Source organism: Chiloscyllium punctatum, chromosome 36 (genome assembly GCF_047496795.1).
Source record: "Chiloscyllium punctatum isolate Juve2018m chromosome 36, sChiPun1.3, whole genome shotgun sequence".
NCBI lineage: Eukaryota > Metazoa > Chordata > Chondrichthyes > Orectolobiformes > Hemiscylliidae > Chiloscyllium > Chiloscyllium punctatum.
The window spans coordinates 17,137,581-17,161,697 of NC_092774.1; the positions used below are offsets into that span (position 1 = coordinate 17,137,581).

Consider the following 24,117-nt stretch of genomic DNA (forward strand, 5'->3'; position numbering starts at 1 on the left):
CGCACTGTATGGGAGACAATGGTCCTCAGAATGCTGTTCACATTGGGCTCTCCCTTAGCTCTATTGTTCATGGTCTTGGTGACAGTATCTGGTTCTGACAAGAGAAAAGGCCTATAAATGCACAAGGGAAGGGTTCCGTTCCAGGTCCATGTGCCACATAAGGCCTGCTGTACCCCAGGCAGTGTTACACCAGCTGTTTGTATACACAGACCGGAGGTATTGGAAAGTGATATTTCTCTTCAAAGGATCGGCAGTAGGAAGTCTGACAAATAGAATGGAATCGGGGACTGATTGGTGCGGCTATTCAATTGACAACGGTGCAGTTGGACGCAAGCTGAGCGCCCAGCGACTGTGACCGTCGTAGGGGTGGGAAGTAAAACCTGGAAGGTTTCTCCGTTCTCCGTTAATATTACATGCAAAGTGTGGTCCATTGTCTGAGCGAATGCACGCAGGTATACTGAAGCGGGGAATTATTTCCTTAAACAAAATCTTCATCACAGTCTCAGCAGTAGTGTTAGGAGGAGGGTAGGCTTCAATCCACTTCAAAAAAATATCAACAATAAGCAAAACATATTTATAGCAACTCAACTCAACTCATTTCTCCAACTCAATGAAGTCCAGTTGAAGTGTCTCCAAGGGACCCGCCAGCAAGGGAGTTCTCGTAGAGAGCATGTTCTGCCCTGACTGGGAGCAGAAGAGTTTGACTGAAGTGTGTCGGTGTTAATGCCTTGATGTCTCATTTTGCTTCCACCTTCCCGGGGTCATTAACCATTTTGTGTCTGGTCCTTCCTCAAGAAGCTGCATTGTAGCTGAATTGACACTTTTTTATTGCTTCCCAAAATCAGACCTGCTCACTCTCAGCAGGATCCCAGTGTTGTGAAAGATATTAACTTTCAGGTGGAGGTATCCAAAATTCAGAGAGATGTCAGTCTTGATGTTTTTGCTTTTTCTGCCCCTGTAAGATCCTGAATCAGCACCTTTCGGGGAATTAGTTACAGCGGGCTGAGAACAGAGGGGAAGGGAGAGTGGGATGGTGCTTTCAACATTGTGGAACAGCAAAAGAATATTCCACAGAAAGTAGAATTGCTTGTTCTGAATTTCTACCCTACACTGATAGTGATGACTTTTGTAATCTCTTTTTCCAGAGTATATGAAAATCTGAAGACTGAAGTTTCAAAATCAACGGACGAAGGGCTTATTCCCGAAACATTGACTCTCCTGTTCCTCGGATGCTGCCTGACCTGCTGTGCTTTTCCAGCGCCACATTTTTTGACTGACTCTCCAGTGTCTGCAGTCCTCACTTTGATGTCAATGTCTGACAGTCTCTGAATCCATCGGGACCACAACGATTTTTGACTGTGATTTCTGTGAGAGGGATCTACACTTTTTGGTTCCTGTTTGAGGACGTTTTCAGCATCAGTGGGACTGGACGAGAGATCCCACTGTTGCAGCGAACTGTGTGTGGAGCCTGAAACAGTTATACAGCCTGGGAAGGGGACTTCACGGCAGGGAGGGGCTCTACACGTGTTTGTGTGCAGCTGAAGCTGTGGCCATGGAGAAACCTGAGGAATCCCGCCCTGTGGAGGAACCGTGGAAGTGTGGTGACTGTGGGAAAGGCTACCATTTCCCGTCTGCCCTGGAGACTCATCGGCGCAGTCACACGGGGGAGAGGCCATTCCCCTGCACCGACTGCGGGAAGGCCTTCAGACATTCCTCTCACCTGTTGGCCCACCAGCAGGACCACACGGGGGAAAGGCCCTTCAGCTGCCCAGAGTGCGGGAAGGCCTTTACCCAGGCCTCCACACTGCAGAGTCACCGGCGTATCCACACAGGGGAGAGGCCCTTCAGATGCCCAGAGTGTGGGAAGGCCTTTACCCAGGTCTCCACCCTGCTGAGGCACCAGCGTGTCCACACAGGGGAGAGGCCCTTCAGCTGCCCCGAGTGTGGGAAGGCCTTCAGTAATTCCTCCACCCTGCTGACCCACCAGCGTATCCACACGGGGGAGAGGCCCTTCAGCTGCCCTGAATGCAGGAAGGCCTTCAGTAATTCCTCCGCCCTGTTGAGGCACCAACATGTCCACACGGGGGAGAGGCCATTCACCTGCTCTCTGTGCGGGAAGGGCTTCACCTGCTCCTCCACCCTGCAGAGTCACCAGCGTATCCACACAGGGGAGAGACCCTTCAGCTGCTCTCAGTGCGGGAAGGCCTTTACCCACGTCTCCTACCTGCTGACCCACCAGCGTATCCACACGGGGGAGAGGCCGTTCACCTGCTCTCAGTGTGGGAAGGCCTTCACCTGCTTCTTCAACCTGCAGACCCACCAGCGGGTCCACACGGGGGAGAGGCCCTTTAGCTGCCCAGAGTGTGGGAAGGCCTTTACCCAGGTTTCCACCCTGCTGAGGCACCAACGTGTCCACACGGGGGAGAGGCCCTTCAGCTGCCCCGAGTGCGGGAAGGCCTTCAGCAATTCATCCACCCTGCTGACCCACCAGCGGGTCCACACGGGGGAGAGGCCATTCACCTGCTCTCAGTGCAGGAAGGGCTTCAGGTATACCTCCCACCTGCTGACCCACCGGCGGGTCCACACGGGAGAGAGGCCCTTCAGCTGCCCCGAGTGTGGGAAGGCTTTCAGCACATCTTCCACGCTGCTGAGGCACCAGCGGATCCACACAGGGGAGAGGCCGTTCACCTGCTCTCAGTGCGGGAAGGGCTTCACCTACTCCTGCAACCTGTGGAAGCACCAGCGAGTTCACGTGCCATCGCAGGGGGATTTAAGGAGTGACGGCCGAGTGCCATTATCGATTGGACTATCAACCCGGTTCCGGGGTCTGCCGGGTTCAAATCCTGCCACGACAGATGGCAGAATCGGTATTCGGTCAGAAATGTGGAGTTCGGAATCTAACAATGAGACCGTTTCTGGGAGGGGGTGGTACGGGGGAGAAAGCCCCCATCTGATTCACTCTCTCCCTTGTTAGGGAAGGGAACCACCATTGGGGGAAAGGATTCACTCAATCGTTCCAGCTGCATCCTTTACCCGGTCTGGTCTACACGTGACTCCAGACCCACAGCAGTCTGGTTGACTCTACACTGCCCCTTCCTGGCAAATGAGCAGGGAGCCACTTACTTGGAGACAGGGTATGGGTTAAAATTGCTGAGTGAGGCAATACTTCCTCCGGGTTACGGCTGTAACAAGGATCCAATTACAAAGGGACAACTTGGTGCTGACCAATAGTAAAGACAGTGAGGGGGAGGTGGGACAGGGGAGGTGTGGTGTGTGCACTTTGACCTTGAGCTGTTCAAAAAGCAACTTCTTTTTATCTGCCTTTTTGCTGGGGGAATCTGAAGCTGTAACAAAGTTGGGTTGCAATAAAGGTTACCTGAACTTACTGCCGGGCTCAGACTCTCATTGAAAGCTTTGAGCTCCAAGAGGTTTTTGTTTTAAAGCTGCTCATTTCTTTCAGCCTCCTGCACTAAGTTTAGAACATGGAACATAGAACAGTACAGTGCAGAACAGGCCTTTCAGCCCTCGATGTTGCGCTGACCTGTGAACTATTCTCAGCTTGTCCCCCTACACTATCCCAAAATCAACCATGTGCTTATCTAAGGATTGTTTACATCTCCCTAATGTGGCTGAGTTGACTACCTTAGCAGGGAGGGCATTCCATGCCCTTACCACTCTCTGCATAAAGAACTTGCCTCTGACATCTGTCTTAAATCTATCACCCCTCAATTTGTAGTTATGCCCCCTCGTACAAGCTGACGTCACCATCCTAGGAAAGAGTCTTTCACTGTCTACCCTATCTATATCTTATATGTCTCTATCAAATCCCCCCTTATCCGCCTTCTTTCCAATGAGAACAGACCCTCTCTCAGCCTTTCCTCATAAGACCCTCCCTCCAGACCAGGCAACAACCTGGTAAATCTCCTCTGCACCGTTTCCAATGCTTCCCACATCCTTCCTGAAATATGGGGGCCAGAACTATACAGGATATTCCAAATGTGGCCGCACCCGTGTTTGGTTTTGTTGCAGTGTGATATTGCGGTTCCAGAACTCAATCCCTCTACGAATGAAACCTAACACACCGTATGCCTTCTTCACAGCACTATTTACCTGAGTGGCAACTTTCAGGGATCTGTGCACATGGACTCCAAGATCACTGCCTTCCTGTTATTCTTCCCAAAGTGAATCACCTCACATTTAGCTGCATTGAACTCCATTTGCCACCTCTCTGTCCAATTCTGCTAATCCATCCACCTATGCCTGTATCTAGGTCATTTATAAAAATGACAAACCGCAGTAGTCCCAAAACAGATCCTTGTGGCACACCACTAGTAACCAGACACCAGCCTGAATATTTTCCATAAACCACCACTCGCTCCTCTTAGTTCAAGTATCTGTAATAAGATTAACATTAGAACAACAGCAGGATTCAAAAACCCAACTGGACAGGGTCCACTCCTTTTCATGAGATTCCAGGATTCTCTCCTCCTCTTTCCCCACTTTTGATTGGTGCGGTCAATCAATTCTCAATGGTGCAGTTGGACCCAAGCTGAGCGCCCAGTGACTGTGACCGCCGTAGGGGTGGGAAGTAAAACCTGGAAGGGGCCATCCCAACGAGGTTGGAGACCTTTGCCATACAGTTCTTGACGAGCACCAATGAACCAGGGTCTACCCGTGACGAGGCTGAAAGGGAGGGAACATCGCTGTAGGCCGCACGCTCCTGGGAGTGAAAGGCACACATAACATTGGTTAAAGCAAGAACATAACCAATCATTGCTTCGGTCATGTGGTGGACGTGGACTGAGAAGGGAGCCGAATCGTTCCAAGGGGTACGGAGGGGGTGACCAGAGAGACTCTCAGCTGGAGACAGTCGTGTCTTGCCCACAGACATGGATCACATCTGGAATAAGGCCACAGGGATTAGCATAACCAGGAGAGGCCAGACTCTGCCACTTATTTGGCAAGTTTAGTCTTGAGTCTGGTTAAAACATTCAACAAGGCCGGCCGCCTGCGGATGATAAGCACCGTGCAGTTGCCGACAAATACAAAGCTGGGAACAGAGTTCTCCGTTAATATTACCTACAAAGTGTGGTCCATTGTCTGAGCTAATGCACGCAGGTATACTGAAGGGGGGGAATTATTTCCTTAAACAAAATCTTCACCACAGTCTCAGCAGTAGCGTTAGGAGGAGGGTAGGCTTCAATCCACTTCGAAAAGACATCAGCAATAAGCAAAACATATTTATAGCAACTCAACTCATTTCTCCAACTCAATTAAGTCCAGTTGAAGTGTCTCCAAGGGACCCTCCAGCAAGGGAGTTCTCGTAGACAGCATGTTCTGCCCTGACTGGGAGCAGAAGAGTTTGACTGAAGTGTGTCGGTGTTAATGCCTTGATGTCTCATTTTGCTCCCACCTTCTCGGGGTCATTAACCATTTTGTGTCTGGTCCTTCCTCAAGAAACTGCATTGCAGGTTCGCCCTGAATTGACACTTTTTTTTTGCTTCCCAAAATCAGACCTGCTCATTCTCAGCAGGATCCCAGTATTGTGAAAGATATTAACTTTCAGGTGGAGGTATCCAAAATTCAGAGAGATGTCAGTCTTGATGGTTTTGCTTTTCAGCATCTTCAGGAGAGTTAGTTAGAGCGGAGTGAGAACAGAGGGGAAGGGACAGTGGGATGGTGCTTTTAATTTTGTGGAACAGCAAAAGAAAAGAATATTCCACAGAAAGTAGAATTGCTTGTTCTGAATTTCTACCCTGCATGGATAGTGATGACTTTTGTAATCTGTTTTTAACAGTGTATTTGAAGATCTGAAGACGGAAGCTTCAAAATCAACAGATGAAGGCCTTACGCCCGAAACATTGACTCTCCTTTGATTCGGATGCTGCCTGACCTGCTGTGCTTTTCCAGTACCACACATTTTGACACTGACTCTCCAGCGTCTGCAGACCTCACTTTAACGTCAATGTCTGACAGTCGCTCAATCCATTGGGACTGGAAACAATTTTCAACTGAGTCTGAGAGAAGGAGCAAAGTGTTTTGGTTCCTGTTGAAGATGTTTTCAGCATCAGTGGGACTGGATGAGAGACCCCACTGTTGCAGCGCACTGAGTGTGGAGCCTGAAACAGTTATACAGCCTGGGAAGGGGAATTCAGGGTGGGGAGGGCTCCTCATACGTTTGTGTGTAACTGATGGTTCGGCCATGGAGTAACCCGAGGAATCCCACCCCATGGAGAAATGGTGGAAGTGTGGCGACTGCAGGAAAAGCTTCCGTGTCCCCTCTGTCCTGGAGACTCATCGGCGCAGCCACACCAGGGAGCGCCCGTTCCCCTGTCCCGTCTGCGGGAAGGGCTTCAGCACTTCCTCCACCCTGCTAACCCACCAGGGGATCCACACTGGGGAGACACCCTTCAGCTGGCCAGTGTGCAGGAAGGCCTTCAGTGATTCCTCCACCCTGCTGAGGCACCAGTGGGTCCACACGGGGGAAGAGGCCCTTCAGCTGCCCCAAGTGCAGGTAGAGATTTACCCAGGCCTCCAACCTGCTGACTCACCAGCAGATCCACACAGGAGAGAGGCCCTTCAGCTGCCCAGAGTGCGGGAAGGCTTTCACCAGCTCTACCAACCTCCGGAGGCACCAGGGAGTTCATGTACCATCGCAGGTGGATTGAAGGCACGATGGCTGACTGCCATTATCAACTGGACTATCAACCCAGTTCCAGAGGCTCCCGGGTTTGAATCCCACTGCAGCAGATGGTGCGATACAGGGTATGGGTTGAAATTGCCGAGTGAGGCAATACTTCCTCCAGGTTAAGGCTGTACCAAGGATCCAATTACAAAGGGACAACTTGGTGGTGACCAATAGTATAGAAGTGAGGTGGGTTGGAGGGGGGAGGGGTGGGCTTTGATCTTGAGCTGTTTAAAAAGCAGCTACTTTCTCTCTGCCTTTTTGCTGATGAAGATTGAACTTGCCAACGTGAACCACACTTTGCAGAGAGAGGAAATTTCTCTGGATGGAAGAGGTTGATGGAAGTCAACAATTGTCAGATTATTTCATGAAAATAACAGCTGGTATGGGGATCCCAGAAGAGGGGCGTCTGTACTGACACACAGAAACAAACCCTTCAGTCCAGGCCAACCAGATATCCTAAATTAATCAAGTGACCCATTTGCCAGCATTTGGCCCATATCCCTCTGAATGCTTCCTGTTCATGTCCCCATCCAGATACATTTTTTACTTCGGACAATACTTGGGTGAGAGCCAAGATATGCAATACCTCAATGTATAATAATGAAGCAGCTCATTTATTCTGAAACTGTTTCAATTAGTTGGTTAATTGCCAAATAATAGCTGCATAACTGTTGTCAATATTGATACCCAGGAAAGCTATTTTGTTTAATATATTTCCTTTGTAAAGATCTTATCCAAATTATAAAATGATTGTATTTTCATACAAAATAAAATTTGCAGGGTTTTATTAAATGGTTGAACGTAACTTTGCACTTAACTGCTCTGTTTGGGATTAAACATTGTGACTTAGCGAAAAGTGATCTTTCATAATATAGGGTGAGTCTATTAACAAACCAATGTTGCCATTTGCTCTCAAGTTAGCTCAGATTCAATTTGAAATTCTTGAATGAGTTGAATAAGGGGTAAAAAGCAAATATTTATTGCACTTTTCTGAAATTCTCTACACTGCCATTGTAGTTGGTAAAACAAAATATGTATCTCTCTTCATAACTTTGATTTCACCACAAATCCTAGGAACCCCATCCAGGACAAACATATAAATAGAAAGTAGGAGACAACAGCTTCGCTTCACTTGGAGGTCACCACTGATGATGTTACCTAGCCAGGTAATCAAATGTCTGGATATCAAACCTACAGCTCAGCGAGCAAACCTGCACCCTAAACATTCTACTTTGCTGAAAGACTGCACAATCTGCAGGCACTGGATTAGTGGTGCTGGAAGAGCACAGCAGTTCAGGCAGCATCCAACGAGCAGCGAAATCAACGTTTCGGGCAAAAGCCCTTCAGCAGGAATAAAGGCAGTGAGCCTGATTTTGGAAACCTCAAAAAAGAGAACAAAGAACCCTACAGCACAGGAACAGGCCCTTCAGCCCTCCAAGGCTATGCTGATCGAGATACTCTATCAAAACCTGCCGCCTATTTTCTAAGGATCTGTATCCCTCTGCTCCTTGCCCATTCATGTATCTGTCTAGATACATCTTAAATGACACTATCGATCCCACCCCTACTGCCTCCCCTGGCGATGCATTCGAGGCACCCACCACCTCTCTGTGTAAAGAACTTTCCATGTAGATCTCCCTCAAACCTTTCCCCTCTCACTTTGAACTCGTAACCCTGAGTAATTAAGTCTTCTCCTCTGGAAAAATAATTCTCCCTATCCACCCTGTTTACACCTCTCATGGTTTTTCGGCCTCAATCAGGAACCCCCCACCCCGCCTCGACCTCCTTATTTCCAGTGAAAATAATCCTAATCTACTCAACCTCTCCTCATAGCTAGCGCTCTCCATAACAGGCAACATCCTGGTGAACCCCCTCTGCACTCTCTCCAAACGTATCCACATCCTTTTGGAAATCTGGCAACCGGAATTGTACGCAGTATTCCAAATGCGCCAAACCAAAATCTTATATAACTTTAACATGACCTGCCAGCTCTTTTCCTCAATCCGTCCGATGATGGAACGTGTGTTGTATGCTGCCTTGACCACTCTACTGACATGCATTTGCCACCTTCAGAGAACAATAGACCTGAACACCCAGCTCTCTCTGTACATCAATTTCCCCCAGGACCTTTCCATTTACTGTATAGCTCGCTCTTGAATTGCATCTTCCAAAATGCATCACCTCACATTTGTCTGGGTTGAACTCCATCTGTCATTTCTCTTCCCAACTCTCCGGTCTATATTCTGCTGAAGCGTCTGACAGTCCCCTTCACTATCCGATTTTCCATCAATCTGAATGTCATCTGCAAACTTGCTAATGAGGCACTCGATACCTTCACCTTTCAACCTCCTGTGCTCCAGTGAAAAAAGTCCCAGCCTACCCACCAATAGGGTCGAATTCTGTCTTGGTCCCAATGTCGAGTCAGCCTGACATTTTTGATAGAAAAGCTATGCATTTAAATTACGTTCTTGAGAAAGTTACTGAAAACAGGTTCTGGGATTAACATACCAAAGAACAGAACTCCATTCTAAAAGATGGAAGATTTAATCTAAATTGTTTAATGTATCACATCTCCAGGACACTGGACTCCGTTGGCTATAAATAGTCTAATCATGACCTTATTGTCCACAACCACCTGAAGCAGCAGCTGCACTTCATAGCGCCAGAGATCCGGGTTCAATTCCCACCTCGGGCAACTGTCAGTGTGGAGTTTGCACATTCTCCCCGTGTCTGCGTGGGTTTCCTCCCACAGTCCAAAGATGTGCAGGTTAGGTGAAGTGTCCACGCTAATTTGCCTGTAGTGTTAGGTGAAGGGGTAAATGTTGGGGAATGGCTCTGGGTGGGTAGCTCTTCGAAGGGTCGGTTTGGGCTGAAGGACCTGTTTCCACACTGTAAGTAATAAAATCTAAAATAAATCTAATCACTCCGAAAGCTAGGGCTTCCAAACAAACCATGTTATGGCAGCAGCGGGAGGTGTGGATTATATTCACTAAAAACAGTTAAGCAGTTAGATAACACGTTCGAGTGGGAAGTGTGTATAACATGATCTCACAACTTCTATACTCAATGCTATTAGCAATGAAGGAAGGCAAACCAAACGCTGCCTTCACTACTCTATCCACCTGAGACTCTAGCACTCCAAGGTCTCTTTATTCTGCAACACTCCCCTTAACTGTGTCAGTCCTGCCTGGATTGCTTGACCAAAATACAAACCTCTGATTTCTCTAAATTAAACTCCAACTGACACTCCTCGGCTCATCAGCCGATCCCATAAATTCTAATTTATAGTGAACTCTTTCCTCTCTTATTCCCTGGAAACCGAAAATCTCCATCCCACACTCACTCCCTCCATTTTCACTTTGCTTATAGCGGAAGAATGTAACTGAGAAACATATCAGCCATGATTGAATGGAATGAGCAGACCTGGTGGCCTAATTTCTGCTCCTGTGTCTTGTGGTCTCTTGCTGTCCTGGACACCGAGAGAGAGAATTGGGACCAGCATTGAACCGATCATGACTGGATATGGATCTACCTGCATCTCGGTGGATGGGCTGGGACTTTCACTGGAGCAGAGGAGGAGGAGATGTGACCTTATCAAGGTTTATAAAATCATGAGGAGAGAGATGAGGTGAACGACGGGTGTCCTTCCCCTAGGGTTGGGGTTTCAAGATTAGGGAGCAAATTTTGACGGTGACAGGAGAAAGAGATTTTAAAAAGACTTGAAGGGCACAATTGTTTTTATACAGAGTGGTTCACGTGTGGACTAAATGTCTAGAGGAAGTGGTGGATGCAGATACAGTAATGATGTCTAAAAGACATTTGGATAAGTTCATGAATAGGAAAGGATTGGAGGGATTTGGGCCAAAACACTGGCAGGTGGGACTGGTTTAGTTTGAGAACATAGTCAGCATGGACTAGTTGGACTGAAGGATCTGTTTCTGTGCGGTATGGCTCTGTAACTTGGTTCTATACTGGTCTTTAAACCATTTTCTTGCCTTCCCCATAAACATTCACATAAAAATCAGATGAACTCAGCCTTGAATGTATTCAATGACCCCCTAACTGCAAGAAGACATCCCCACTTCTGAACTCAATTCCTCTTGCTAATACACCACTTGCCTTGCTCATTGCCTGCTGCACCTGTCTGACAACTGGCACAGAAGGACACTGATGCCCCTCTGAACATCCACGCATCATTCCTGATGAAGGGCTCGTGCCCCAAACTTCGACTGTCCTACTGCTCAGATGCTGCTTGACCTACTGTGCTTTGTCAATTGTGGTCTTCTCTACATCGGGGAGACCAAGCGTAAACTTGAGAAACGGATTGCTGAGCATCACAGCCGGGTCCGCAGAGGCTGAGCGGACTTCCCAGTCTCCACCCATTTTAATGCCCCTTCCCACTCCCCTTCTGACATGACCATCTTTGGCTTCCTCCATTACCACAACAAACCAAACCACAAATTGGAGGAACAAAACCTCATCTTCTGTCTGAGCAGTCAACAGCCCGGAGGACTCAACACCGAGTTCTCCAATTTCAAATAATCCCCCATCCCATTCCCTTCCACTCTTCCCTGCCAACTAGGTTCCTTCCTCCCATTCACCAACCAGGTCGTACCAGGTTATGGGGATAAAGCAGCAACAGGATACTGATTGAGGATGATCAGCCATTATCACAATGAATGGTGGTGCTGGCTCGAAGGGCAGAACAGCCTACTTCTGCACCTATTGTCTATTGTACCCTCTACCTGTCTCCACCTATCCCCACTTCAATACCTTGCCCCCAGCACACCCTTGTTCCACAGTTCTCCCTATACCCACCCCCAGTCCTGAACTAGGGTTAGACCAGATACCTCGACTTCTCCACCTCCTGATACTGCCTGGCTTGCTCTTCCAGTCTCCTGTCCGTCTATTTTGCCAATTGAGACACAGGCCTGGACTAACTTTTCCAGAGTCTGTCCCCTCGCTGGATTCACTCCCATTCCTTTCAGTTGCTCCAAGTCAACACTTGAACCCCAGAATGAAACGTAAATGGAAAAGGGGGTGAGAAAAGAGAGTGCTGTACTCACATGTTGGACGGAGGAAAGAAGTTGCAGTCTGAGGTGAAGCTCAATCTTCATTCAGAGAGAGGAAGAGCAGGACCTTAAGAAGCTCATGCTCCAACTTCCACATTCACCAATAGGGGAGCTCCGAATGGCAGAAGGACAAGTCTCCCCCCCGGTCCTCCAGTGCTCCTTATTCGTCCATCAAAAGTAGGTTTCGCAACTTTTCTGCCGACAGCGAGGAACATGCCCAATGTTTTGGTGACATTGGCAAACACGTGCCCTGCTTGTTGACACTGAGGAGTGTACACAACGTGCTCTGTAGCAATGCTGATGTTATTGACAGATTTTAAGTTTCCAAATACCTATCGGAGAACAAAAAGGGCAGAGCCATAATTCCTCTCCCCTCCCCCCAATGTGGCTCGATATTTGATTGAGCAGCCAGAAAAATGCAAAAGCAATATTTTTAAGTCTTTTCCTTAATGTTGGGGTGAGACTCACAACTGGAGGGCATAGGTTTAGGGTGAGGCCACAAAGATATAAAAGGTACCTGAAGGGGCAACGTTTCCATGTAGAGGGTGGTGCAGGTATGGAATGAGCTGCCAGAGGAAGTGGAGGAGGCTGGTATAATTACAGCCTTTAAAAGGTATCTGGATGGGTATATGAATAGGAAGGGTTTAGAGGGATATAGTGCTGGCAAAGGGGACTAGATTAATTCAGGATATCTGGATTTTCCTAACGGCCGCCCTCCCGCCGCTTCCTCGCTCGAGCGACTTCTCCTCCCAACCGCCTTCACCCACGCGTGACGTCTGCACGTGGGGGATGGGCGGGACCGGGGGAGGGATGGGCGGGGCCGGGGGAGAGGATGGGTATGGGTGGGATACTGTTCAGAGGGCCAGAGTGAAATAGATGGGCTGAATGGCCTGCTTCCACCTTGTCGGAATTCGATGACCCTCCCCACAAAGGAGCATTTTATCTGCATCTATCCTGTCAAGCCCCTTTCAGAAATCTACTGGTTTCAATAAAGGTATACAGCACAGAAACAGACACTTCGGTCCAATTTGTCCATGTTGACCAGGATTCCCAATCTAAACCAGTCCCACTTGCCTGCATTTGGCCCATATCCCTCTAAACCTTTCTACTCATGTATCCATCCGAATGCTGTTTCAATGTTGTCACTGTACCTGCATCTACCACATCCTCAGCAAGTTCATTCCACATGCAAATCACCCTCTTTCAAAATATTGCCCCTCCGGTTTCTTTTAAATCTCTCTCCTTTTATTTAAATAAAAATGCCCCCCCTAGTTTTGAGTTCCCCAGCGCTGGATTGTTCCATGTTCTAAACTTAGTGCAGGAGGCTGAAAGAAACGAGCAGCTTTAAAACAAAAACCTCTCGGAGCTGAAAGCTCTCAATGAGAGTCTGAGCCCGGTGTTAAGTTCAGGTAACCTTTATTGCAAACCAACTTTGTTACAGCTTCAGATCCTCCCAGCAAAAAGGCAGAGAAAAAGCAGGTGCTTTTTGAACCCCACACCTCCCCCACCCTGTCTTTACTATTGGGTAAAAACAATGACTGCAGATGCTGGAAACCAGATTCGGGATTAGTGGTGCTGGAAGAGCACAGCAGTTCAGGCAGCATCCAAGTAGCTTCGAAATCGACGTTTCGGGCAAAGCCCTTCATCAGGAATAAAGGCAGAGAGCCTGAAGCGTGGAGAGACTAGTGAGAGGAGGGTGGGGGAGTGGAGAAAGTAGCATAGAGTACAATAGGCGAGTGGGGGAGGGGATGAAGGTGATAGGTCAAGGCGGAGGGTGGAATGGATAGGTGGAAAAGAAAATAGAAAGTTTGGACAAGTCAGGGGGACAGTGCTGAGCTGGAAGTTTGGAACTAGGGTGAGGTGGGGGAAGAGGAAATGAGGAAACTGTTGAAGTCCACATTGATGCCTTGGGGTTGAAGTGTTCCGAGGCGGAAGATGAGGCGTTCTTCCTCCAGGCGTCTGGTGGTGAGGGAGCGGCGGTTGAAATGTTGGGCCACCGGGCGGTGTGGTTGATTGGTGCAGGTGTCCCGGAGATGTTCCCTAAAGCGCTCTGCTAGGAGGCACCCAGTCTTCCTAATGGGTTTTGGGGGGGGGGGGGGGGGGGGGGGGGTGGTGGACCTAACCAAGTAGATATGCAAGGCGGAAAAGGGGTGGGGAGGGAAATATATCCCTGGTGGTGGGGTCTTTTTGGAGGTGGCGGAAATGTCGGCAGACGATTTGGTTTATGCGAAGGTTGGTAGGGTGGAAGGTGAGCACCAGGGGCGTTCTGTCCTTGTTACGGTTGGAGGGGTGGGGTCTGAGGGCAGGAGTGCGGGATGTGGACAAGATGCGTTGGAGGGCACCTTTAACCATGTGGGAAGGGAAATTGCGGTCTCTAAAGAAGGGGGGCATCTGGTGTGTTCTGTCGTGGAACTCATCCTCCTGGGAGCAGATCTGGCGGAGGCGGAGGAATTGGGAATACGGGATGGCATTTTTGCAAGAGGTAGGGTGGGAAGAGGTGTAATCCAGGTAGCTGTGGGAGTCGGTGGGTTTGTAGGAAATGTCGGTGTCAAGTCGGTCATCATTAATGGAGATGGAGAGGTCGAGGAAGGGGAGGGAGGTGTCAGAGATGGTCCAGTTAACTTTAAGGTCAGGGTGGAATGTGTTGGTGAAGTTGATGAATTGCTCAACCTCCTCGCGGGAGCACGAGGTGGCGCCAATGCAGTCATCAATGTAGCGGAAGAAGAGGTGGGGAGTGGTGCCGGTGTAATTACAGAAGATCAACTGTTCTACGTAGCCAACAAAGAGACAAACATAGCTGGGGCCCATACGTGTGCCCATGGGCTACCCCTTTGGTCTGGAGGAAGTGGGAGGATTCGAAGGAGAAATTGTTAAGGGTGAGGACCAGTTCAGCCAAACGAATGAGAGTGTCAGTGGAAGGGTACTGTTAGGGACGTCTGGAGAGGAAAAAACGGAGGGCTTGGAGGCCCTGGACATTGCGGATGGAGGTGTAGAGGGATTGGATATCCATGGTGAAGATGAGGTGTTGGGGGCCGGGGAAACGGAAGTCTTGGAGGAGGTGGAGGGCGTGGGTGGTGTCTCAAACAGATGTGGGGAGTTCCTGGACTCGGGGGATAGGACAGTGTATAGGTAGGTAGAGATGAGTTCAGTGGGGCAGGAGCATGCTGAGACAATGGGTCGTCCAGGGTGGTCAGGCTTGTGGATCTTGGGAAGGAGGTTGAACCAGGCAGTGCGGGGTTCCCGGACTATGAGGTTGGAAGCTGTGGGTGGAAGATCTCCTGAGGTGATGAGGTTCTGTATGGTCTGGGAGATGATGGGTGGGGTCATGGTCGAGGGGGCAGTAGGAAAAGGTGTCTTCGAGTTGGCGTTTGGCTTCAGCGGCGTAGAGGTCAGTGCGCCAGACTCCCACTGCGCCCCCTTTATCCGCTGGCTTGATGGTGAGGTTGGGATTGGAGCAGAGGGATTGGAGGGCTGCGCGTTGTGAGGGTGAGAGGTTGGAGTGGGGGAGGGGGGGTAGACTGGTTGAGGCGGTTAATGTCCCGGCGGCAGTTGGAAATGAAGAGGTCGAGGGCAGGTAATAGGCCAGCGCGGGGTGTCCAGGTGGATGCAGTGTGTTGGAGGTGGGCGAAGGGGTCCTCGGAAGGTGGGCGGGAGTCCAGATTGTGAAAGTAAGCTCGGAGGCGGAGGAAGTGTTCGACATCACGGCGTGTATTAAATTCATTGATGCGTGGACGGAGGGGGATGAAGATGAGTCCTTTGCTGAGGACTAATCGTTCGTCCTCAGTGAGGGGGAGGTCTGGGGGGATGGTGAAAACGCGGCATGGCTGGGAGCTGGGATCTGGTGTGGGTGTGGAGCTGGGAGTGGGGGCGGAGCCGGTAACTGGAGTGGGTGTGATGGTGGGGGGGAATGGGGGGGTGGAGTCATGAGCTGGGGTGGTGTTCCCCTCAGGGTTCTGTAGGCCAGGAATGGCGACAGTGGGATCTGTGGGGGGCATGTCAGCAGAATGCAGGTGAGTGGCGTTGGTGGGGGCGGAAGTGGGGGTGACCACAGCAGTAAGGGTGGCGGAAGTCACTGAGCGTGTGACATCAGCGATGATGTGAGGGGCAGAAATGATGTCACATGTGATGCATGAGGAATTGTGAGGGGCGGAAGTGACTGTGGGAGTAGCCATGATGGGGGCGGAAGTGACATCAATCAGCGTGGGGGCGGCAGCTGCACCAGCCGCATGGCTAATGGCGTCCGAGCAATTTCAGAGGCCGGGGGAATCTTCTGGAATGTTTGAGGAGCGCTGGTTATGGAGGTGGGTGGATAAAGGTTTGTTATACTTACAGTTTTTGATGTTTAAGATGGAGTTGAAATACTGTTTGTTGAGAGTATGAATTCTCCTGAGGATGTAGTACAGAGGGGGTCCTTTGTAATTCTGAGAGAGTGTGGCCCTCAGCTGAGGCAGGGCTGACTGGAGAGAGGTTAGGTGACGGCGCATTGCTGCAAGCGTGGAGCGGAGGATCTTGAAGGAGAACCATTCCTGGTGTTTTTTGAATCTGTAGTCTGTACTGTTTGTCCTGTTCGGATCCGAACTCTGCTGGTTTAAAGGTGGTCCGAAGTCCGTGTGGGATGAGTTGGTTACGGAGGCAGGCACTGAGGAAGCGAATGGGGCTGTGGTAGCGAGTCTGTTTCAGGACATGGTTGAAGAGCCTCAGGGCAGAGGAAATGACCTGGGAGTTGCAGTCGGAGAGGGACTCCCTGAGATTCTTGTAGACAGAGGAGGAAAACCTCTTCAAGGCAGGCATCCTTGCAAGAGGATTCGCAGTAGGGTTAAAATCAACGAGGTAAAAACAAGGACTGCAGATGCTGGAGACCAGATTCTAGAATCACACAACTCCACGTTGTAGTCCAACAGGCTTCTTTGGAAGCAGTAACTTTTGGAGTGCTGCCTCATCATCAGGTGGTTGTGGAGGATAAGATCCTGAGACACAATTTAGAGCAAAACATTCCAGCGTCCTGCCACTGAAATGGTATATTCAACAAACCTGGATTGTTAAGTCTTCCACCTTTTCAAATAGGTTGCAGGTCTCATTACAATGTGAATCCCAGAACTTCTTGTTGTCACCTTCTCGAGATAACAAGGTTTGATAGCAAAAGCTCACATCTCAGCTCAGACAATGCATTAAAGGTGTGAGGTCAGAGTCTGCCTGCATCCCAATCTTGAGTCAGACTGGTTCTGTTTCCAAAATCAAAGTTACAAGCTATTACATGTATTGACTGCCTGCACACACCACACCTCCCCTGTCCCACACCCCCCTCACTGTTGTCTCTTTGTAATTGGATCCTTGGAACATCCGTAACCCGGAGGAAGTATTGCCTCACTCAGCAATTTTAACCCGTACCCCGTCTCCAAGTAAGTCTCTCCCTGCTCATTTGCCAGGAAGGGGCAGTGTAGAGTCAACCAGACTGCTGTGGGTCTGGAGTCAGGTGTAGGCCAGACCGGGTAAAGGATGCAGCTGGAACGACTGAGTGAATCCTTTCCCCCAATGGTGGTTCCCTTCCCTAACAAGGGCGAGAGGGAATCAGATGGGGGCTTTCTCCCCCCCCACCCCCGACCTCCCCCTCCCTGAAACGGTCTCACCATTAGATTCCGAACTCCACATTTCTGACCGAATACCAATTCTGACATCTGTCGTGGCGGGATTCAAACCCGGGAGTCCCCGGAAACAGGTCGACAGTCCAACTGATATTGGCACTCGGCCGTCACTCCTTCAATCCCCCTGCGATGGCACGTGAACTCGCTGGTGCTTCCGCAGGTGGGAGGAGCGGGTGAAGCCCTTCCCGCACTGAGAGCAGGTGAATGGTCTCTCCCCGGTGTGGATCCGCTGGTGTCTCAGCAGGGAGGAAGATGTGCTGAAGGCCTTCCCACACTCGGGGCAGCTGAAGGGTCTCTCCCCCGTGTGGACGCGTCAGTGGTTACGCAGGGTGGAGGAGCAGGTGAAGCCCTTTCTGCACTGAGAGCAGGTGAAGGGCCTCTCCCCCGTGTGGACCCGCTGGTGGGTCAGCAGGTTGGAGGAGCAGGTGAAGCCCTTTCCGCACTGAGAGCAGGTGAATGGCCTCTCCCCCGTGTGGACCCGCTGGTGGGTCAGCAGGGAGGAGGAATCACTGAAGGCCTTCCCGCACTCGGGGCAGCTGAAGGGTCTCTCCCCTGTGTGGACACGCTGGTGCCTCAACAGGTTGGAGGAATCGTTGAAGACCTTCCCGCACTCGGGGCAGCTGAAGGGCCTCTCCCCCGTGTGGTCCTGCTGGTGGGCCTGCAGGTTAGAGGAATGTCTGAAGGCCTTCCCGCAGACAGGGCAGGGGAATGGCTTCTCCCCGGTGTGACTGCGCCGATGAGTCTCCAGGGCAGACGGGAAACGGAAGCCTTTCCCACAGTCACCACACTTCCACGGTTTCTCCACAGGGTGGGATTCCTCTGCTTTCTCCATGGCCACAGCTTCGGCTGCACACAAACACGTGTAGAGCCCCTCCCTGCCGTGAAGTCCCCTTCCCAGGCCGTATAACTGTTTAAGACTCCACACACAGTGCGCTGTAACGGTGGGGTCTCTGGTCCAGTCCCACTGATGCTGAAAACGTCCTCAAACAGGAACCAAAAAGTGTGGATCCCTCTCACAGAAATCACAGTCAAAAATCGTTGCTGTCCCGATGGATTCAGAGACTGTCAGACATTGACATCAAAGTGAGGACTGCAGACACTGGAGAGTCAGTCAAAAAATGTGGCGCTGGAAAAGCACAGCAGGTCAGGCAGCATCCGATGAACAGGAGAGTCAATGTTTCGGGAATAAGCCCTTCATCCGTTGATTTTGAAACTTCAGTCTTCAGATTTTCATATACTCTGCAAAAAGAGATTACAAAAGTCATCGCTATCAGTGCAGGGTAGAAATTCAGAACAAGCAATTCTACTTTCTGTGGAATAATCTTTTGTTGTTCCACAAAACTGAAAGTACCATCCCACTCTCCCTTCCCCTCTGTTCTCACTCCGCTCTAACTAATTCCCCTGAAGGTGCTGATTCAGGATCTTACAGGGGCAGAAAAAGCAAAAACATCAAGACTGACATCTCTCGGAATTTTGAATACCTCCACCTGAAAGTTAATATCTTTCACAACACTGGGATCCTGCTGAGAGTGAGCAGGTCTGATTTTGGGAAGCAAAAATAAAGTGTCAATTCAGGGTGAACCTGCAATGCAGCTTCTTGATGAAGGACCAGACACAAAATGGTTAATGACCCCGAGAAGGTGGAGCAAAACGAGACATCAAGGCATTAACACCGACACACTTCAGTCAAACTCTTCTGCTTCCAGTCAGGGCAGAACATGCTCTGAAAGTCCAGCCTTCACAACCACACTTCTGCTTTCACTGCAGACAATTAGAGTCACACAGCGCAGAAACAGAACCTTTGGCCCAACCTGCCCAGATATCCTAAATTAATCTAGTCACGTTTGCCATCACTTGGCCCCTATATGGGCTGGGTGCTGGCAGCTGGGACTAAATTGGGTTGGCTCTCTTGTCAGCAAGGACGAGTTGCACCGAAGGGTCTGTTTCTGTGCTGTACATCTCTATACACCAGTTGCATTTGCCATCACTTGGCCCTGACCCATCTGAACCCTTCATATTCAGATGCCCATCCAGGAGCCTTTTAACTTGTCATCGTACCAGCACCCACCACTTCCTCTGGCAGCTCACTCCATCACTCAAGCGACTCCACCTTGAAAGCGTCAGGTCTGCTGCAGAACTCCCTTGCTGGAGGGTCCCTTGGAGACACTTCAACTGGACTTCATTGAGTTGGAGAAATGAGTTGAGTTGCTATAAATATGTTTTGCTTATTGCTGATGTCTTTTCGAAGTGGATTGAAGTCTACCCTCCTCGTAATGCTACTGCTGAGACTGTGGTGAAGATTTTGTTTAAGGAAATAATTCCCCGCTTCAGTATACCTGCGTTCATTAGCTCAGACAATGGACCACACTTTGCATGTAATATTAACGGAGAACTCTGTTCCCAGCTTTGTATTTGTCGGCAACTGCACGGTGCTTATCATCCGCAGGCGGCCGGCCTTGTTGAATGTTTTAACCAGACTCAAGACTAAATTTACCAAATTAATGGCCGAGTCTGGCCTCTCCTGGTTATGTTAATCCCTGTGGCCTTATTCCAGATGCGATCCATGTCTGCGGGCAAGACACGACTGTCTCCAGCTGAGAGTCTCTCTGGTCACCCCCTCCGTACCCCTTGGAACGATTCGCCTCCCTTCTCAGTCCACGTCCAGCACATGACCAAAACAATGATTGGTTATGTTCTTGCTCTATCTAATGTTATGTGTGCCTTTCACTCCCAGGAGTGTGTGACCTACAGCGATGTTCCCTCCCTTTCAGCCTCGTCACGGGTAGAGCCTGGTTCGTTGGTGCTCGTCAAGAACTGGACTGGCAAAGGTCTCCACCCTCGTTGGGATGGCCCCTTCCAGGTTTTACTTCCCACCTGTTGAATCCTGTAGAAAATTAACTCTTAGTGCTTATCTGCAATGGATTGAAATGAATTGCATTTTGGGACTTTATGATGATATTGAGTATCCATTACTGGTTATTAAATACAAACTCTGTAAAAGGAAATATTGATAAAGCTTTACCTTACTTACTGCAGGCGAGGCTCCAGCAGAGGAAACAGGCCGCGGGCACACTTCCGGCTTCGGGATGGCCACGCCCATTGGACCAGGTCCTGGTCCCGCCCCCTCCTCCGCCAACTTCACACGTCAACCCCGCCCCTTCCGAACGCAGCTCGTAAACCCCGCCCCTTCCGAACGCAGCTCGTAAGCCCCGCCGCTTCGGGACAAAGCCCCGCCTCTGTGAACCAAACCTCATTCCCCCTCCTGCACCAAACCCCACCCCTTCGCCGCGATCCCCGCGCGAGTCAAAACCACGCCCCCCTCCCTCACGCGCAACCGCCCACAAAGCCGCGCGCCTCCAGCCTCGCCCCGCCTACCAGCGCGCGGACCTCACGATACACGTCCATGAGCACCGCTCACCCGCTAAACCCCGCCCCTTCTGGTAAACCCCGCCCACCCAGGTGTATTTGGAAGCACTCGCTTCTGCAGCGCTGCTCCTTCTGCGGGTGGCTGTGCTGCAGGATCATAAGACACAGAATTAATAGCAAAACATCACAGTGTCATGCAACCGATGCAATATTTGGAACAAACCTGGACCGCTGCTGATTCCTTCATCTTTTAGAAGGGGTTTGCAGGTTTCAGTTCATCAATATATAAATTCCAGAACTTTAGATCAGATTCCCTACAGTGTGGAAACAGGCCCTTCGGCCCAACAAGTCCACACCGACCCGCCGAAGAGCAAAACACCCAGCCCCATTCCCCGTCACCTAACGATACAGGGCAATTTAGCGTGGCCAATTCACCCTAACCCACACGTCTTTGGACTGTGGGAGGATATCCGCGCAGATGTGGTGGGGGGGGGGGGGGGGGGGAGGGTGGAATTGAACCCGGGGCTCTGGCGCTGTGAGGCAGCAGCGCTAACCGCAAAAAAGCAGGTGACATTTTCTGTTTTTCAGCGGCAGCAGCAATCCAGGAGTGGGGAGTTACTGATTTGAGGTTTTAAATTTGAAGTTGGAGAGCAGAGGTTAATGGGAGAGGAGGGACGACTTATTTGTGTTTCCTTCTGTATAAGTCAGGGGTATGCACTGGGGCACTGCATAACTCAGGGGTATGCACTGGGGCCCAAGTCTCTGGCACAGAGCCTGTCCCTGTTGCACCAGAAGGGAAGGAGGGAAAGGAGGAGAGTGTTAGACATTGGGGACTCGATAGTTAGAGGGTCAGATAGAAGTTTTGTTGGGAATTAACAAGACTCGCGGTTGCCTCCCAGGTGCCAGGGTGCGTGATGTCTCGGATCGTATCTTTGGAGTCCTGAAGGGAGAGGGTTTCCAACCCCAAGTCATGGTCCATGTAGGTACCAATGACATAGGTAGAAATGTGAGAAACAGAACTCAATCACAAATCAATCAGCCTGAGACAAAGCCTTGGAAACAAGAACAATTTATTACAGTCTTACATGTACCGGACGCTTCTGCAATGGAGCAGAAATGTGTGCCAAAACAGAGCAGGTTCGCTTTCTTATTCAGTTTACAAGTTGCTGAATCGCACCTCCCTTTTTCCATTCTATCATAAGCCGATTACCTCACTTGTTAGTAATTTTCTTATCTGGCCATCCTGCTGTCCTTGTCTGCATTCTTTGTTCCTTGTTTGTTACAGCTTGTTCTTTTATCCAGTTTCTCTTATCATACTAAAAGCTTTATTGTGAAATGTCCCTGCTGCTTCTTTTTGTGGTCAACTACAACACTTTAAAGTTATTTCCTAGCTTAAAACTATTTTCTTTAAAAGACCCTCTATATTCATTACGTACGCTACATGCTACAAGAATTCCGCTTCCCTTCCCCCCACTTCGCCTCCTCTGCAAAAAACAACATTTCTAATCTCCCACAGCAAGAGGGATAGGGATGTAAGGCAGGATTTCAGGGAGCTCGGGTGGAAGCTGAGGGCTAGAACAAACAGAATGGTTATCTCTGCTTTGTTACCCGTGCCACATGATAGCAAGGCAAGGAATAGGGAGAGATATCAGCTGAACATGCGGCAGCAAGGATAGTGCAGGAGGAAGGGTTTCAGGTTTTTGGATAATTGGGGCTCATTCTGGGGAAGGTGGGACTTGTACAAACAGGACAGTCTTCACTTGAACCAGAGGGGTACTAATATCCTGGGTGGGAAATTTGCTGGTGCTATTTGGGTGGGTTTAAACTACCTCAGCAGGGGGATGGGAACCGGGGGTGTAGCTGCAATGCACAGGAGGATGAGAATAGGGAAGACAGGGACAGGATTTCAGGGTCACAGGAATGTGCTGGCAGACAGCGAAGTGGTTTGAAGTGTGTCTACATCAATGCCAGAGTATCCACAATAAGGTAGGTGAGCTTGCAGCACAGATAGGTATTTGGGACTTGGATGTTGTGGCCATTTCGGAGACATGGATAGAGCAGGGTGAGGAATGGATGTTGCAGGTTCCAAGGTTTTGATCTTTCATTGAGAACAGCCAAGGCTGTAAAAGAGGGAGAGGCGTGGCCTTGTTAGTCAAGGATAGTATAACGGTGGCTGACAGAACTTTTGATGAGGATTCGTCTACTGAGGTAATGTGGGCTGAGGTTAGAAACAGGTGAGAAGAGGTCACACTGCTTGGAGTTTTTTTATAGACCTCTGCAGAATTCCAGGGAGGTGGAAGAGAAGATTAGCAAAATTATTCTGGGTAGGAGTGAAAGGAACAGGGTGGTCATTATGGGGGACTTTAACTTCCCCAACATTGACTGTAAATGCTTTCATTCTAGTACATTGTATGGATCAGTTTTTGTCCAGTGTGGGCAAGTGGGTTTTCTGACACAGTATGTTGAAGGGCCAACAAGAGGGGAGGTCACACTGGAGCTTGGTGCTTGGTAATGAACCAGGCCAGATGTTTGATTTAGTGGAAGGTGAACACTTTGGAGAGTGACCATAATTCAGTTAGGTTTCATTTAGCGATGTAAAGGGATAGGAACATGCCACAGGTCAAGAGTTATCGATGGGGCAAGGGCAATTATAATGCAATTAGGCAAGAGTTAGGATGCATAGAATAGGGTAGCAAAATGCAGGGGATGGGGACAATTGAAATGTGGAGCTGGTTTAAGGAACAGATATTGTGTATCCTTGATAGGTATGTCCCTGTCAGGCAGGGAGGAAGTGATAAGGTCAGGGAACCATGGTCTACAATAGAAATTGCGTCTCTTGTTACAAAGAAGGAGGAGGCTTATGTGTTGATGAGGCAAGATGGTTCAGATGAGGCGATGGAGAGTTACAGATCAGCTTGGAAGGATTTAAAGAGAGTTAAGAGCAAAGAGAGGACATGAGCAGTCTTTAACACATAAAGGAGAAGCCTAAAGCTTTCTACAGGTATGTGAGGAATAAAAGGATGATTAGGGTAGGAATAGGGCCAGTCAAAGACAGAAGTGGGAAGTTGAGTGTGGGCCCTGTGGAGATTGGAGAGGTGTTAATGAATATCTCTCATCGGTCTTCACTCAGGAAAAAGAGAATATTGTAGAGGAGAAGAATGAGGTACGAGATATTAGACTCGAAAGGATCGAGGTTAGTTGCACACAGGTGGTATCAATTCTAGAAGGAGTGAAAGTAGACAAATTTGCAGACGACACTAAAGTTGGTGCAGTACTGGACAGTTTGGAAGAATGTTACAGGTTGCAGGGGGACTTGGATAAACTGCAGAATTGGGCTGAGAGGTGGCAA

General features: G+C 49.6%; 1 protein-coding gene and 1 pseudogene across 1 annotated transcript in view; one reads left to right on the forward strand and one right to left on the reverse strand.

Moving 5' to 3' along the window:
* The window catches only part of LOC140460881 (uncharacterized), a 44,582-nt gene extending 41,197 nt beyond the window's left edge, over positions 1-3,385 (forward strand). Inside the window, exon 3 of the mRNA XM_072555588.1 lies at positions 1,739-3,385. Coding sequence (XP_072411689.1) covers positions 1,739-2,974 — 1,236 coding nt within the window. The 3' untranslated portion in view covers positions 2,975-3,385. The remainder of the gene's footprint in view (positions 1-1,738) is intronic.
* A 13,976-nt stretch (positions 3,386-17,361) lies between these two features.
* LOC140460865 (uncharacterized) lies at positions 17,362-19,905 on the reverse strand (annotated as a pseudogene).
* Positions 19,906-24,117: the final 4,212 nt, after the last annotated feature.